Below are 14,331 nucleotides of genomic sequence, written 5' to 3'. Positions count from 1 at the left end.
CCCTCCACACCTCTATGTCCCCACTGCATGTCTCCCCTGATCTCTGACACTCAACCTCTCTCCCTCACAGGATTGGAACCTTCTTCTGCCCTCTGCTGCCCTTTATCCAAATGATTACTCTTTTCATCATGTTTTACGTCAAAAATGTGAGTCAGTCTGAGGTCGGAACCAATCTGCTTGGCTCAGTCACATGTGAGCCAGAGGGGTTGGAATCAGGAAGGGAGTGGTGTGGAGGCGGCTGAGAAGGTGCTCAGGAAGCCAGTGTCTGGCTGGGGGCCCCCTGGCCTGCTCACAGACGGTAAGGGGCCACTCCTCTCTCTTCAGATCAGCCTGAGGATGAATTTCCAGCCTCCGAGCAAAGCCTGGCGGGCCTCACAGATGATGACTTTCTTCATCTTTCTGCTCTTTTTCCCGTCCTTCACTGGGGTCCTAAGCACCATGGCCATCACCATCTGGAGGTAGGAGATGGCGGCTTTGGGATGAGGTTATAGAGCTGGAGTGGGTGAGTGTTTTCAAATGTAGGTTTTGTTATTACTTAGATTTGGTGAGGCTGACAGCTCAGGAGGGGACTGCCACTGAAAAGATAATTCGTTATATTCACAGGTCCCCCAAAGGGGGCACAATCCACAACAAAGGATGGAGGGGGCCAAAACCATTTTTGGCTCAGTGGATTGAGCATCAGCCTGTGGACTGAAAGGTCTCGGGTTCGATTCTGGTCAAGGGCATGTACCTTGGTTGCAGGCACATCCCCAGTGGGGAATGTGCAGGAGGCAGCTGGTCGATGTTTCTCTCTCATTGATGTTTCTAACTCTCTATCTCTCCAACTCTCCCTTCCTCTCTGTAAAAAATCAATAAAATATATATTTTTTAAATAAAAGGATGGAGGGGGCCCATGGGCAGGCACCAGTGTAGTTCAGGAGGCAGAAGGAGCAGTGGGGAAAGGTGGGCAAGAGCCGTTATTGTGGCTTCCATGGGAAGGAATGGTGAGGCAGGGTAAGGACTGGCTAGTTTGAATTATTTCAGCGGGCTCTGGGAATTGGGGTTGTCTGGAGTTGCCAGCTATCTGGCCCTGGAGTGATTGGGGCAGGAAATAGTGACCCAAGGTGTGAGAACTCCATAGAGGGTGGAATGCTGGCTCTGGATTGGTCGGTTTGCTCATGAAAGACTGCGTTTGTAGGATAGCCCAGGCCCAGGGAATGGCAGTGTCTCCAGGGTCAGTAGAACCCGAGTTGTCAAAACATCAGAGTAAAGAGACACACTTAATGCAGTGTTTAACCCCAGGTTCCTTGACTAACCAACAGACACTACATCCAAGTGAGGGAAAAAGTCTGAGTTAGGGGCCCACCCTCATGACCGGCTCAGCTTCCTCACTTCCCACAAAATGGAGAAAGGCCAGTTCCTCCACCTGGAGAACAGAACTGCATCTAAATCAACTGAAAGGCACTGTCTGATCAGGCTCTCTCCTACTTGTCCAACCTCACCCCCTTCGGCTCCTTCCTCCTGTGGCCCCACAGCTCCTGCTCATTCCTGAGACTCCGAGAGCTCCTCCCCACATGGAGTAGGGTTCTCTGTTTGAAGAGCTCTCCCCACCCCCTTTGCTTGGAGACCCTCTTTTCACCTTCTGGTTCTTGGCTCAAAAGTCATCTCCAGCCGAAACCGGTCTGGCTCAGTGGATAGAGCGTCGGCCTGCGGACTGAAGGGTCCCGGGTTCGATTCCGGTCAAGGGCATGTACGTTGGTTGCGGGCACATCCCCAGTGGGGGGTGTGCAGAAGGCTGCTGGTTGATGTTTCTCTCATCGACGTTTCTGGCTCTCTATCTCTCTCCCTTCCTCTCTGTAAAAAAAATCAATAAAAACATATATTAAAAAAAAAAAAAAAAAAAAAAAAGTCATCTCCAAATTCTGACCTTCAAGACCATCCCTGTCTATTGTCAGTTCCACCTCTACTTTCCCCCAGGCCAATTTCTTTTCTTTGTTCCATAGTTCAGTCAGAAATGCCTTTGTTTGAATCATTGTTAATTATTTGCTCATTGGTTATCCATCTTTCCCATTAGAACAGACATCTGGAGGGCAGATACCATGTCTGTTTTGTTTACTATGCATTCTCCAGGGTTAACTATCTAGCACAGTGACTGGTACTAGTGCAATAAAACTGGAAACAGGAAGGAAGGAAGGAAGGAAGGAAGGAAGGAAGGAAGGAAGGAAGGAAGGAAGGAAGGAAGGAAGAGAGGGAGGGAGGGAGGAAGAGAGGGAGGGTGGGAGGGAGGGAGGGAGGGAGGGAGGGAAAGGTTGATTTTTAGGATACATGTGGAACTGGAACCATTGGCAATTCAAGTGGCTTCAGAGCAGGCTACTCTGTTTCACAATGTCCTTGCTACTCTCTGTTGTGTTTCTTCCTGACCAGTTCCTTGTTGCCCTCTAGTTTCTGCTTGCTCATAACAAGTGAGTGCACGTGGCCATCGTTGCCACACCTTCAGGTTCCATAGATTACAGGGTCCCCTCTTCCTATTTCTGAGTACAAGTCCCCACGAAAGAGAATCTGGTTGCCCCAGTTCATTTCTCTGAGCCAGGGTACCACAGAGGCTACCGTGAATTGATACTCCTGTCCGAGCGCTGGTCCTCAGAGTGTGGGTCACGAGTATGAAGTACACCAGTGGCGGCTGGGAGAAGGTGTGGGTGGGACAGGCAAGAACTGCTGATTGCAGAGCCTAGAAAGGGCAGCCTGATTGTAGTTCAAACTTGACCAGAGTCTTGCACTAGAGGCGTTTTTCTGTCCCTTGTTTTACCAGATTGAAACCGTCAGCCAACTGTGGCCCGTTCAGAGGACTGCCCTTCTTCATTTACTCCATCTACGGCTGGATCGACTCCCTGAGCAACAGCCCCAGCTACGCGTGGGTGGTTTGGATCTACCAGAACCTCATCGGCAGCGTGCACTTCTTTTTCATCCTCACCCTCATCGTGTTGTAAGTGGGGCACCTTGGCAGACACTTTGCTAACACAACCTGTGGACAGCCACAGGGATGTCTGGTGGGGAAACAAAGGGCTTCACGATAGCTCAGTGTCCTGGATCATCCTGATGCTGCCCCTGAGTTTTGTTTATTTGTTTGTTGTTTTTGTTAATCCTCACCCAAGGATATTTTTTCCATTGATTTTTTTAGAGAGAGAAAGAGAGAGATCCATGTGAGGCAACATGGATTGGTTGCCTCCCACATGTTACCGGGACTGGGGATGGAACCTGCAACACTGGTACATGCCCTTGACAAGAAATTGAACCCAAGACTCTGGTGCTTGAGCTGATGCTCCAACCACTGAGCAACACCAGCCAGGGCTGCCCTTGAGTTTTGGGGATTTTTTTAAATATATATATATATTTAATTTTAGAGAGAGGAAGAGATAAATAGAAACTTCAATGATGAGAGAGGATCATTGGTTGGCTGCCTCCTGCATGCCCTCTCCTGGAGACGCAGCATGTGCCCTGACCAGGAATTGAACCTTGAGCTCCTGGTTCAGGGTCAGTGTTCAACCACTGAGTCACACCGGCCAAACCGGCAGGCAAGGTGTTGTTTTTTAATGTTTAATATTATCTTAGGGAGTGGTGATGTGTTTTTTGCCTGTTTTATGAAGAAAGCAATACCAGCTCTGCCCCTCATAAGAGATAACATGAAACTAAATTTTTTTTTTTAAGAATATGAGAATGCTTAGGACAGTTATATGGGTGATTCCTTCTGAGATTGTAACATATTGGAATGGGTTGGGCATTATTGATGCAAAGGATCGTGTATTTTCATTTTCAAATAGAAAAAGATCAATTTCTGACTTCTTGTAAACAAGTAGATCCGACAAGACTGAGCCCATTTCCTGCATGAACACCTGGTTGGCTGACTCGTGGCTGCCCCTCTTGGAGCCCAGCCCTGATGGCATCTGAGATTGCAGGTCCTCGTGTGGAGACACACACACCGGGCTCTCCGTCAGGCCTTCCTCCCCAACACTGGGTTGCCATTGGCTTCTTTAAAATGGAAAGTTCTCCGAGTGCCTTGCTCCTTCAAACTCCTAATTTACTGGGGAGCTTGTTAGAAATCTGGAAACTGCCCTCTCTGGTTTGGGTCAGCGGAGAGAGCACCAGCCTGTGGATGAAGGGTCCCAGGTTCGATTCCAGTCAAGGGCACATGCTTAGGCTGTGGGCTCGATCCCCAGTAGGGGGTGTGCAGGAGGCAGTGCAGGAGGCAGCCGATCAATGACTCTCTCTCATTATTGATGTTTCTATCTCTCTTTCCCTCTCCCTTCCTCTCTGAAATCAATAAAGAATGTATTTTTTAAAAATGAAATGTGGAGTCTCAGGTCCTACCCTAGACCTGCAGAACCAGCACTGCATTTTAACAAAGTCTCAGGAAATTTGTATCACATTCAAGTCTGAATAGCACCATCCAGATTCATAAGTGCTGGTTGCAGGCCGAAACCAGTTTGGCTCTGTGGATAGAGCGTTGGCCTGCGGACTGAAGGGTCCCAGGTTCAATTCCGGTCAAGGGCATGTACCTTGGTTTCAGGCACGTCCCCAATGGGGGGGGGAGGGAAGGGATATGCAGGAGGCAGCTGATCAATGTTTCTCTCTCATCGATGTTTCTAACTCTATCCCTCTACCTTCCTCTCTGTAATAAATCAATAAAATATATTTTAAAAAATTAAAAAATATTTTTTTAAATGCTGGATGCACATTAGAATCGGGTACATTTTTTTTTAATATATTTTATTGATTTTGTACAGAGAGGAAGGGAGAGAGATAGAGAGTTAGAAACATCGATGAGAGAGAGTCATCGATCAGCTGCCTCTTGCACACCCCCTACTGGGGATATGCCCGCAACCAAGGTACATGCCCTTGACCAGAATCGAACCCGGGACCTTTCAGTCCCCAAGCCGACGCTCTATCCATTGAGCCAAACCGGTTTTGGCTCGTGTACATTTTTTAAATAGTGATGTCTGGCCCACAGTCAGAGAAGCTCAATGAATTGATCTGAGGATGGGCCACAGTGTGAGTCCTTTTACCACCTCTCAGGCGATTCCATATGAAGAATGGGGACAGCCATTGCTACAATGTACTCACCCTATAATTCAACCAAATACAACTTTCCAGGAACAAACCCATTTTCAAGCAAATATTTCAGTTCCTTTGCACCCAATTGTAATTCAGAGCCTGCAAAATGTCCACCATTCTTTCTTCTTTTCTCTTCCAGAATCATCACCTATCTTTACTGGCAGATCACAGAGGGAAGGAAGGTTATGATCAAGCTGCTCCATGAACAGATCATTAATGTAAGCTCTGTTGGACCCATCTGTTATCCTCTCCCCCTTTTTAACATTTTATAATGGAAATGTTCAAACATATTCCCAAACAGAATAGTAAAATGAGCCCCACCTGCCCACAAACCACCCTGACAACCATCAGCAATTATATATTCTTTTTTCTTGTTGTTGCTGTTAATCCTCACATGAGGATATTTTTTTCCATTGTTTTTCATAGAGCGTGGAATGGAGGAAAGGAGAGTGTGTGTATGTGGGAGAGGGAGAGAGGGAGAGAAGGAGAAAGAGAGAGAAGGAGAGAGAGAGAGAGAGAGAGAGAGAGAGAGGGGTGGGGGGGAGATGTGAGAGAGGCATATTGACTGGTTGCCTCCCACACTTGCCCTGACTGCGGCTGAGGAATAAACCTGCAACACAGGTGCATACCCTTGACCAGGAATTGAAACCCACGACCCTTCAGTGCACAAACCGATGCTATAACCACTGGGAAACACCTGCCATGGCAGCAATTGTATGTTCTTATTTCATCTAGCCACTATCCCTTCATTGCAAACTCTGGGTTAAAATCCTAGACTTTACATCATTTTATCTGTAAAAACTTCTATATGCTGCTGAAACTGGTTTGGCTCAGTGGATAGAGCATCGGCCTGCGGACTGAGGGGTTCCGGGTTCAATTCTGGTCAGGGGTGTGCGCCTTGGTTGCGGGCACATCCCTAGTAGGGGGTGTGCAGGAGGCAGCTGATTGATGTTTCTCTCTCATTGATGTTCCTAACTCTCTCTCTCTCTCTCTTCCTCTCTGTAAAAAATCAATAAAAAATATATTTTTTTTAAACTTTTATTTGCCTAAGATATATAGACTTTTAGAGAAACAGAACCACAATACCAATCATCACACCTAAAAGAAAACTTAATAATTCCTTACTATCATCCAATATTCAGTCAATGGTCAGATTTCCCCAATTATCTCACTAAGTGTCTTTTTACATTAGGTAGGATTGTTCATATCAGTTCTGAAAAAGTGTCATATGTTGTATTTTGTTGATATGTCTTTAATGTGTCTTTCAATCTATAACTGTCTACTCTCCTCTCTTCTACTGCCATTTATTGTTGAAGAAAGCAGGTCATTGTCTTATAATAATTCCCACATTCTGGATATATCTGATTTTCAACCTGTGCTGTTTGGCATGTTTTGGGGGGTGTGTGTGTGGTGGTGGTTTTTTTTTTTATGATTTTATTGATTTTTTTAAAGAGAGGGAAAGGGGAAGGATAGAGAGATAGAAACATTGATGAGAGAGAAGCATCATTGATTGGTTTCCTCCTGCATGCCCCCTACTGGGATCAAGCCCGCAACTTGGGCATGTGCTCTGACCAGGAATCAAACGAGTGACCTCTTGGTTCATGGGTCAACGCTCCACCACTGAGCCACACCAGCCGAGCTGGCATGTTTCTTTTCACTTTTTAAAATATATTTTTTAAATTTATTTCAGAGAGGAAGGGAGAGGGAGAGAGAGGAACATCAATGATGAGAGAGAATCATTGATTGGCTGCCTCCAGCACAACCCCCACTGGGGATTAAGCCTGCAACCCAGGCATGTGCCCTGACCAGGAATGAACCATGACCTCCTGGCTCATAAGTTCATGCTCAACCACTGAGTCATGCCAATCGGGCTCTTGTTACTTTTTATTTCCTGTAAACTAGTGGTGAGATGTAGAGACCTAATTAGATTCACACTCAACTTTTTAGCCAGATACTTCATAGATGATGCTATGCACTTCTTATGGCATTTGAGATACAAAATGTGATTGTCTTTTGTGTGTGTGATGTTAAGAGTGATCTGTGGGTCCGTGCTTTATTTGCCTGACTCATCCATTGTAAAGCTCCTCTTCAGCCTGATCTCTGATGGACTTGCAGCCTTTGATAAGTATTGCCTAGAGAAGATCCATTTATATCATTATGCATTACAAAATAGTGATACTCAAATTCTAGAATTCTTCTGCATTTATTAGTGGGAACTCTATAAAAGAAGAATTTTGCTCACCAATGATTTGATTGCCTTAAATTCCCAAATTCAGTGCTTCCATAGAGAAGAATGTCAATTAATAGATGTGGAAGGAATGAGGGGAACAGAAAACCATCATAAAACAAATAGCAGAGTAATAATTGTAACATGTGACATCCACTAGTGGATGCTAAAATTAGCAGGTGAAGATTGAAGGAAAAATGAGGGCATGGGAACTGGATTGACCTGGACTGGACAGACCATCAGTGATGCTCACTAGCCCACCTCAACTCAGGTGGAACATACCACTCACTTCGCTGCAACAGGTTCACAGGATAGCAACTCACCATCCTAGGAAAGTCATACTCCCTTCCTTCCCCTTCCCACCTCGGGAATTACTTAACTTGGTCTATTCCATTAACACGGGTAACTTTGACAAATGACATGGATTTGATATCCTTAGATGCAGAGCTATAATATAAGCTTTGACATTCTCGGTGGGAGGACAGGGCAGACCCAGGCAATGCTGGTGCCCACGCAGGGTTCTGTCCCTCCCTTCCAGGAAGGGAGAGACAATAAACCATTTGTCCCGGGCCTTCGACAGTGCCATGTAAGCTGCTTCTAGCAACCAGGCTGGAGAAGGCTGCTACTCAAGCCTGCTAGGGGAATTGCTTTAGAGAAGAATATTCCAATTCAGGAAGGCTTTGGGGATCATTTGGCTTTACTATGAAATGTTTTATCTCATCAGGAAAAAAAAACATGGCGGCAGTATCCATTCAATGGACCCTACCTGCCTACAAATAAACCTTTCCTTCACTTGTTTCTCAACCCCACATCACCGTTCATCCTTCATGTTTTCGTTTTCATTTTTCTTCTTGGCAGGAGGGCAAAGACAAAATGTTCCTGATAGAAAAGTTGAGTAAGCTGCAGGACACAGACAAGAGAGCAAACCCCAGCTCGCTCACACCGGAAAGGACAGACGTGGAGGTGAGGCTGGGGGCCGCCTTGGGATCCCTGTGACCCCTGCTTGCCTCCCTGTGAAAAGGACATCAGGGAACCAGAATCACACTGGGCACTTCACTTTCTATGTTTACACATTTCTGTATTTTTTATTTAAAAGAACAGTACTCACTCATTCAACACGCCTCGCCTCGCTCTAGGCGCTGGGCTATTGTGGTGAACACAGCAAACGGGCTGCCCTCATGCAGTCTGCATCCATCTTTCTTTTAAAGCTAATCATACAAAAGTATGTCCCACCGAGATGAGAAGTGCCCTGAAATCTCACCTCTCTGTATTGTGCTTCAGTGTCTACTCCTCCTGATGTTGCCCCAGGCCATTGGTCAGCAAACTCATTTGTCAACAGAGCCAAATATCAACAGTACAACGATTGAAATTTCTTTTGAGAGCCAAAATTTTTAAACTTAAACTCCTTCTTCTTCAAAATAGACACACCCAGGCCGTGGTATTTTGTGGAAGAGCCACACTCAAGGGGCCAAAGAGCTGCATGTGGCTCGCGAGCCGCGGTGTGCCAACCACTGCCCTAGGCAGCTGCCTAACATACATGCATCTCACATTTTTGTTTATTTTTTTTTTTACAAAAGAAGGGCTTAATATCTCAGACGTTGTCTTAGTCTGTACATATTTAGACATTTGGGTTGTTTTCATGTTTTTTAAGATCAAAAACAGCACATAATGAAACATTTCTGTTATAATTATTTTAGGCCAGTATTTCAGCCATGGGACAGCCACATAATAATGTTAATAGATGTTGCCATATCACTCTCTTAAGATTTTACCGGTTTCACTCTTACCAAGAGATGCCGGGCACCCTGATTCCAGAGCCCATGCTGGCTTCCCTGGTGTCCTGGAAAACACAGACAAACAGTAAACCCATCTTCATTCAGATGCCACTGGTGCTAGAAGTTATGATTTTGTCAGAAGGGGCTGTTGTGTCATGTACTATCTGTGCGATTAATACTCTCAGCACCATTTAGTATTCAAGAGGCTCAACCCTAAATCCTATGGAGGCAGGGACCACGTCAATCCCCTTGCAGCCCCAGGCCCTAATCTGTTACCTGGCATATTGTAAATGCTCCGTGACATGAATGGGGACAAAGGAATGAATGGACTCACAGTCCCTAAAGAACAGCAACAAAACATGTGTGATGTTTCTGTGGTGGAGCCTTGTCTTTAATCTGTCACCTCTTGGTTTTAAAATGGAGGCGGGGAGGGGGGTGCACAAACCTTCCCAGCTAGGTAACAGGACCTGGGGCTCTTTCCAGGGATGAGGCTGCCTCTTCTCTTCTCTTTCAGGAGCCAGGCCCTCTGTACGGCAGGGAACACGAAGCTGCTCATGGTGAGTAACCAAACTGGCGCCAAAGAAGATCTCATTTACCTAGAGGACATCCCCTAGGCTCGAGGACCAGAATTGCTCATGCATCAGTTACTCGTTCCATTGCAAGAGCCTACCCAAAGTGGCTTTAGCAAAAACCCAAGAATAATTCTTGCTTTTGCACCTGGGGCTCACAGTATGTCACCAGAACCTGGTTTCTTTCTGTTCGGTTATTTTCCACGTCAGCTCCTTTCTCAGGGAGGCTAAGGCAGCTTTACCCGCTTCTTCTGTCAACGGGCCAGATCTGAGGCACCGGCCTCATCTGTAGATGCAGGTGGAACAGCCATACAGACCACAGGGACTGAGCCTGGGGGAGGGTGGCTTCCGTAAGAAAACCTGTGGCTGATGCCAGAATGGGAACGGATGCTGGGGAGGAAAAAACACACCGACCAACTCCTCTTTTTGGAGAGAGCATTTCCTGACAGCATCCCATGATGGAAGTGCACGGGGCAGCACTGAAGAAGTTTAAAAGGAGGAGGCAAGAAAGGCATGAGAAGCTGAGCTTTCTTGAAGGCCAATTTGGCCTCTCCCTTGGAGAGCTGGGGCAGGGTGTGTCTGTGCTAACTTCTCTTTCCTATGTCGAACCCAGACCTGCGATTCAGGAGGTCAGTTCAAGAACATAGTCCAAAGGCCTGATGATGATTGTGGCGGCCAGACACCAATCAAAAAGGAAAGAAGATAACAATGGAACAACTTTTGGAGCTTCTTGGAAGAAAATCCAAGCCATTTGGTAGGAGCAGAAACTGACCACAATGTAAATACTGAAGTAAAATTGGCCATTCCCTGCTGCTATTTTACACTTGAGTTGCTGATTTTTTTAAGATAAAACATTTGGGATTTTCCAATAAAGACTGTCATAATATTTTAACTATCGATAGTTCACAGAAACCTTGGAAACGATAACCTGGGAATGATGTATTTTATCTTTAAGAGATGTGCTTATGAGTTGTTGGTCCTAAGAAATCTCTCCTCCCCGACCTCCCAGACCTGGCAAAGGTTTGGAAAGTGGTGCTCAGACAAGTGGTACAGCCTGAATAAAAATGTGGTCCTCTGTCAGGGGTGTGATGCCTCTCAATTGTGGGACCTGCATTTTGTTCATGACTTTGAACTTTGGAATAAAAATATTCCGAAGAACCCTAACCGGCTTGGCTCATTGGATAGAGCGTCGGCCTGCAGACTCAGGGGTCCCAGGTTCAATTCCAGTCAAGGGCATGTACCTTGGTTGAGGGCTCATCCCCAGTGAGGGGTGTGCAGGAGGCAGCTGATTGATGTTTCTCTCATCAATGTTTCTAACTCTGTTTCTTTCTCCCTTCCCCTCTGTAAAAAAAAATCAATAAAATAGCCGGGACTGGTTTGGCTCAGTGGATAGAGCGTCGGCCTGTGGACTGAGGGGTCCCAGGTTCGATTCCCCTCAAGGGCATGTACCTTGGTTGCAGGCACATCCCCGATGGGGGGTGTGCGGGAGGCAGCTGGTCGATGTTTCTCTCTCATCGACATTTCTAACTCTCTGTCCCTCTCAATTCCTCTCTGTGTAAAATCAAAAAATTATATATTTAAAAAAAATCAATAAAATATATTTTAAAATATATATATTCCAAAGGTAAAATACAAACATGGGTCTCACCTATGAAATCTGTTGCATATCAAGTACATGAGTCTTTAAAAAAAAATACATGGGGTTGGACGGGAATCCGGGTGTGGAGTGGGACTGTGCCCTGAGGTTTTATATGAGACCATCAAAGTCTTATGTTGAGCCAAACATGAGACCAGTGGTATATGTGGAATATATATATATATATATATATATATATATATATATATATATATAATATATAATATTCCTGTGGGGAATAAATATGTGTGTGTGTATACATATGCATACACATATATATAAAGCATTCTTTTGTAGATATTTTCAAATGGTTCCCAAGACCTGTGACTGTACTTAAAACTGAAGGGTCCAGCAGAAAGGTGCAATTACTAAATTACCTGAGGTGGGGAGTTTCCTCTTGACTAAGCACTGTCATGAAATCTAATTGGAACTGAATTTATAAAACATTTCAAACATACAATGAGTGTTCGATCATGAACTCGCTTTTTCACTCACTTAGTTTTCATTAATTCACTTTATCAACTGAATTAATTTCTTTGGGTTACTAGTGTTCGTTCATTTCACAACTATATGTCAATTGGTGAACAAAATAGTGAACAAGTCAAGACACAGTCTCTCCCCTCAGATGCTTACTGTCCAGCAGGTTAATTCAGATAGGAAGTTAATAATTAATATTATAATCGTATGGGTGCTGTGCAAGAGAAGCCCCTGGGGCAATTGGGATACAACTTGTCTCGGGGTCAGTGAAGACAGCCTGTGGAATTGGTATTTGAATTGATTCCCTCCCTCTGCCCTCTGTATCATGTTAATGCTGTTTGTGTTCCTCTGGTTTCTATTATACATCAAAAGGTGAACTCCCTCTGACAGCACCATTTTTGCTGACTCACTACATGCTAATGGTCTCTATCTCCATTCACTTCCATCTCTTGTCCCCACTTGTGTAAAGCCTGCTTCCCTGGAGATGTAAACACAATAGAAAGGTCAAGTCTGCAGGCCTCGCACACACACATGAGGATATGAGGACGCCTTTTACATTTAGTCTTGAGACGGGGAGTATTCATGTCCTGGGGCTGTCGTAACCAGATATCATGGGTGGGGCACAAATTTATTCACCTCACAGTTCTGGAGGCTAGAAGTCCAAGGTCAAGGTGTTGGTACCCACAGTTTTGGTTTCAGTCTGAGTCCTGTCTCCTTGGTTTGCAGACGGCAACATTCTTGCTGTGTCCTCACGCGGTGTTTTCCTCCATGTGTGCAGATGCTGGTATACCTTTAAGCGTTCAGATTTTCTCTTCTTATAAGAACACTAGGCAATTGGAATAGGGCTCACCTTTATAGCTTCCTTTTAATTTTCTCACCTGTCTAAAGGCCAGATCTCCAAATACGGTTACATTCTGAGGCACTGGGGGTGCAGACTTTAGCATAGGAAATTTGGGTCAACACACCTCAGACCAGTGGTCGGCAAACTCATTAGTCAACAGAGCCAAATTTCAACAGTACAACGATTGAAATTTCTTTTGAGAGCCAAATTTTTTTTAACTTAAACTATATAGGTAGGTACATTGTTATTAACTTAATTAGAGTACGTGATATAGTGTGGAAGAGCCACACTCAAGAGCCTCATCTGGCTCGCGAGCCACGGTTTGCCTCAGACCATAACAGAGGCCAGCTGTGCCCCAGTCCCATCAGAGCCTCTCTTTAGGCATCAGAGTTCCCAGGGCTGGTTGCCCCCAGAATCACACAGGGAGTTGTCCCACCACAGCCAGGCCCAGGCCCCACTCTAGACCAGCTAAAGCAGGCATCCATGTTTTTTCTTTAAAGCTCCCCAAATGGTTTTAGTAGAAAGCCAGGACTGAGGACTACTGAGCTAGGATCCAGAGTAGTCCTTCCCGACTTGCCTGACCATGAAAGCCACCCGAGGCACTTATTCAACATGCAAAAGGTGAGTTCGTAGTGTCGCTTCAAAATCTTCAGGGGACAATTCCCATCCTCCTCTTCCTACCCTTATTTTAATTAGTTCAAAATGATAAAAGTAGCATGTGCTTTCCAACCATCCCTTGAAAGCTGGCAGTTTTAAGTATTAAAAAGAAAAAGGATAGCCTCTTGAATTTCTGCAGCATCTGATCCTTCAAGTGGTCTCAGCGAATGGCCCAGTTCACTTCTTAGGAGGCTAGCAGATGCTTTTGTGTGAAGTTCCATTATAAAAGGAGTGGCTAAAATGGCACAGACTGGCATATCTTTTTTATAGCTTTTGAACTGAGGACAGGTGGTAAGAATTCAGCTCACCCATAGGAACCGTATCTCAGTATGATAGCACCTCACGGACTCTCACTTGTCCAAGTCCAAACTGTTTCATAGCATTTCCAGGTCTGATCCACCACCAGACAGACCACTGGGAGGAGCTCAGCGTGGAGCGAAGGGCCCTCTGCTTTGCTCATGGCCGCGGGTGCCTGATACCAGCAGTGCCTTCCACCTGGGTGGTGTTACTCTGCACTCGGTGCTCTTTCCACTTTAATCGCCAGGGCTCTTGTTATAAAGCAGATCCTAATTTGGGAGGTCAGGGAGGGGGCCGTGGGTCTGAGGACCACGTCCTGAGCAGTACGGTTCTAGAGCATTCCCACATTTTCCCCCCCTTAATTTATCTGCACTCAGGACATTTTTCAAAAACACTCCCACTTCCATCATTTGCACCTCATAACGTTATGGCTCTAAGACAGTTAGTACAAATATCATGACCTCCACTTGACAGATGATGAAAACTTGGGCATGCACAGGTAAGTGATTGGTCTAAGGGTCTCCTAGCTGTTTAGTGACAGAATCAAGGACTTCATGTTTTCTCTAGCTCAGTGGTTCTTAGATTTGTGCATGTATCAGATCTGCCTGGAGGGCTTGTTAAAACAAATCCTGCCAAAACCGGTTTGGCTCAGTGGATGGAGTGTCGGTCTGCGGACTGAAAGGTCCCAGGTTCAATTCCGGTCAAGGGCATGTACATTGGTTGCAGGCACATCCCTGGTAGGGGGTGTGCAGGAGGAAGCTGGT

General features: G+C 45.5%; 1 protein-coding gene across 1 annotated transcript in view; it reads left to right on the top strand.

The window, feature by feature from the left end:
- The window catches only part of TMC5 (transmembrane channel like 5), a gene marked incomplete at its 5' end in the record, with an annotated part of 39,699 nt that extends 28,732 nt beyond the window's left edge, over nt 1-10,967 (top strand). The window contains 7 exons of the mRNA XM_084880753.1: nt 71-146; nt 325-458; nt 2,789-2,962; nt 5,228-5,306; nt 8,174-8,278; nt 9,605-9,647; nt 10,273-10,967. Coding sequence (XP_084736879.1) covers nt 71-146; nt 325-458; nt 2,789-2,962; nt 5,228-5,306; nt 8,174-8,278; nt 9,605-9,647; nt 10,273-10,319 — 658 coding nt within the window. The 3' untranslated portion in view covers nt 10,320-10,967. The remainder of the gene's footprint in view (nt 1-70; nt 147-324; nt 459-2,788; nt 2,963-5,227; nt 5,307-8,173; nt 8,279-9,604; nt 9,648-10,272) is intronic.
- Nucleotides 10,968-14,331: the final 3,364 nt, after the last annotated feature.

This window comes from Pipistrellus hanaki (genome assembly GCF_964339955.1).
Source record: "Pipistrellus hanaki genome assembly, chromosome: 4".
NCBI classification, from domain to species: Eukaryota; Metazoa; Chordata; class Mammalia; order Chiroptera; family Vespertilionidae; genus Pipistrellus; species Pipistrellus hanaki.
The sequence above is the reverse complement of the archived record's forward strand: the minus strand, read 5'-3'. Positions and strand labels throughout refer to the sequence as shown.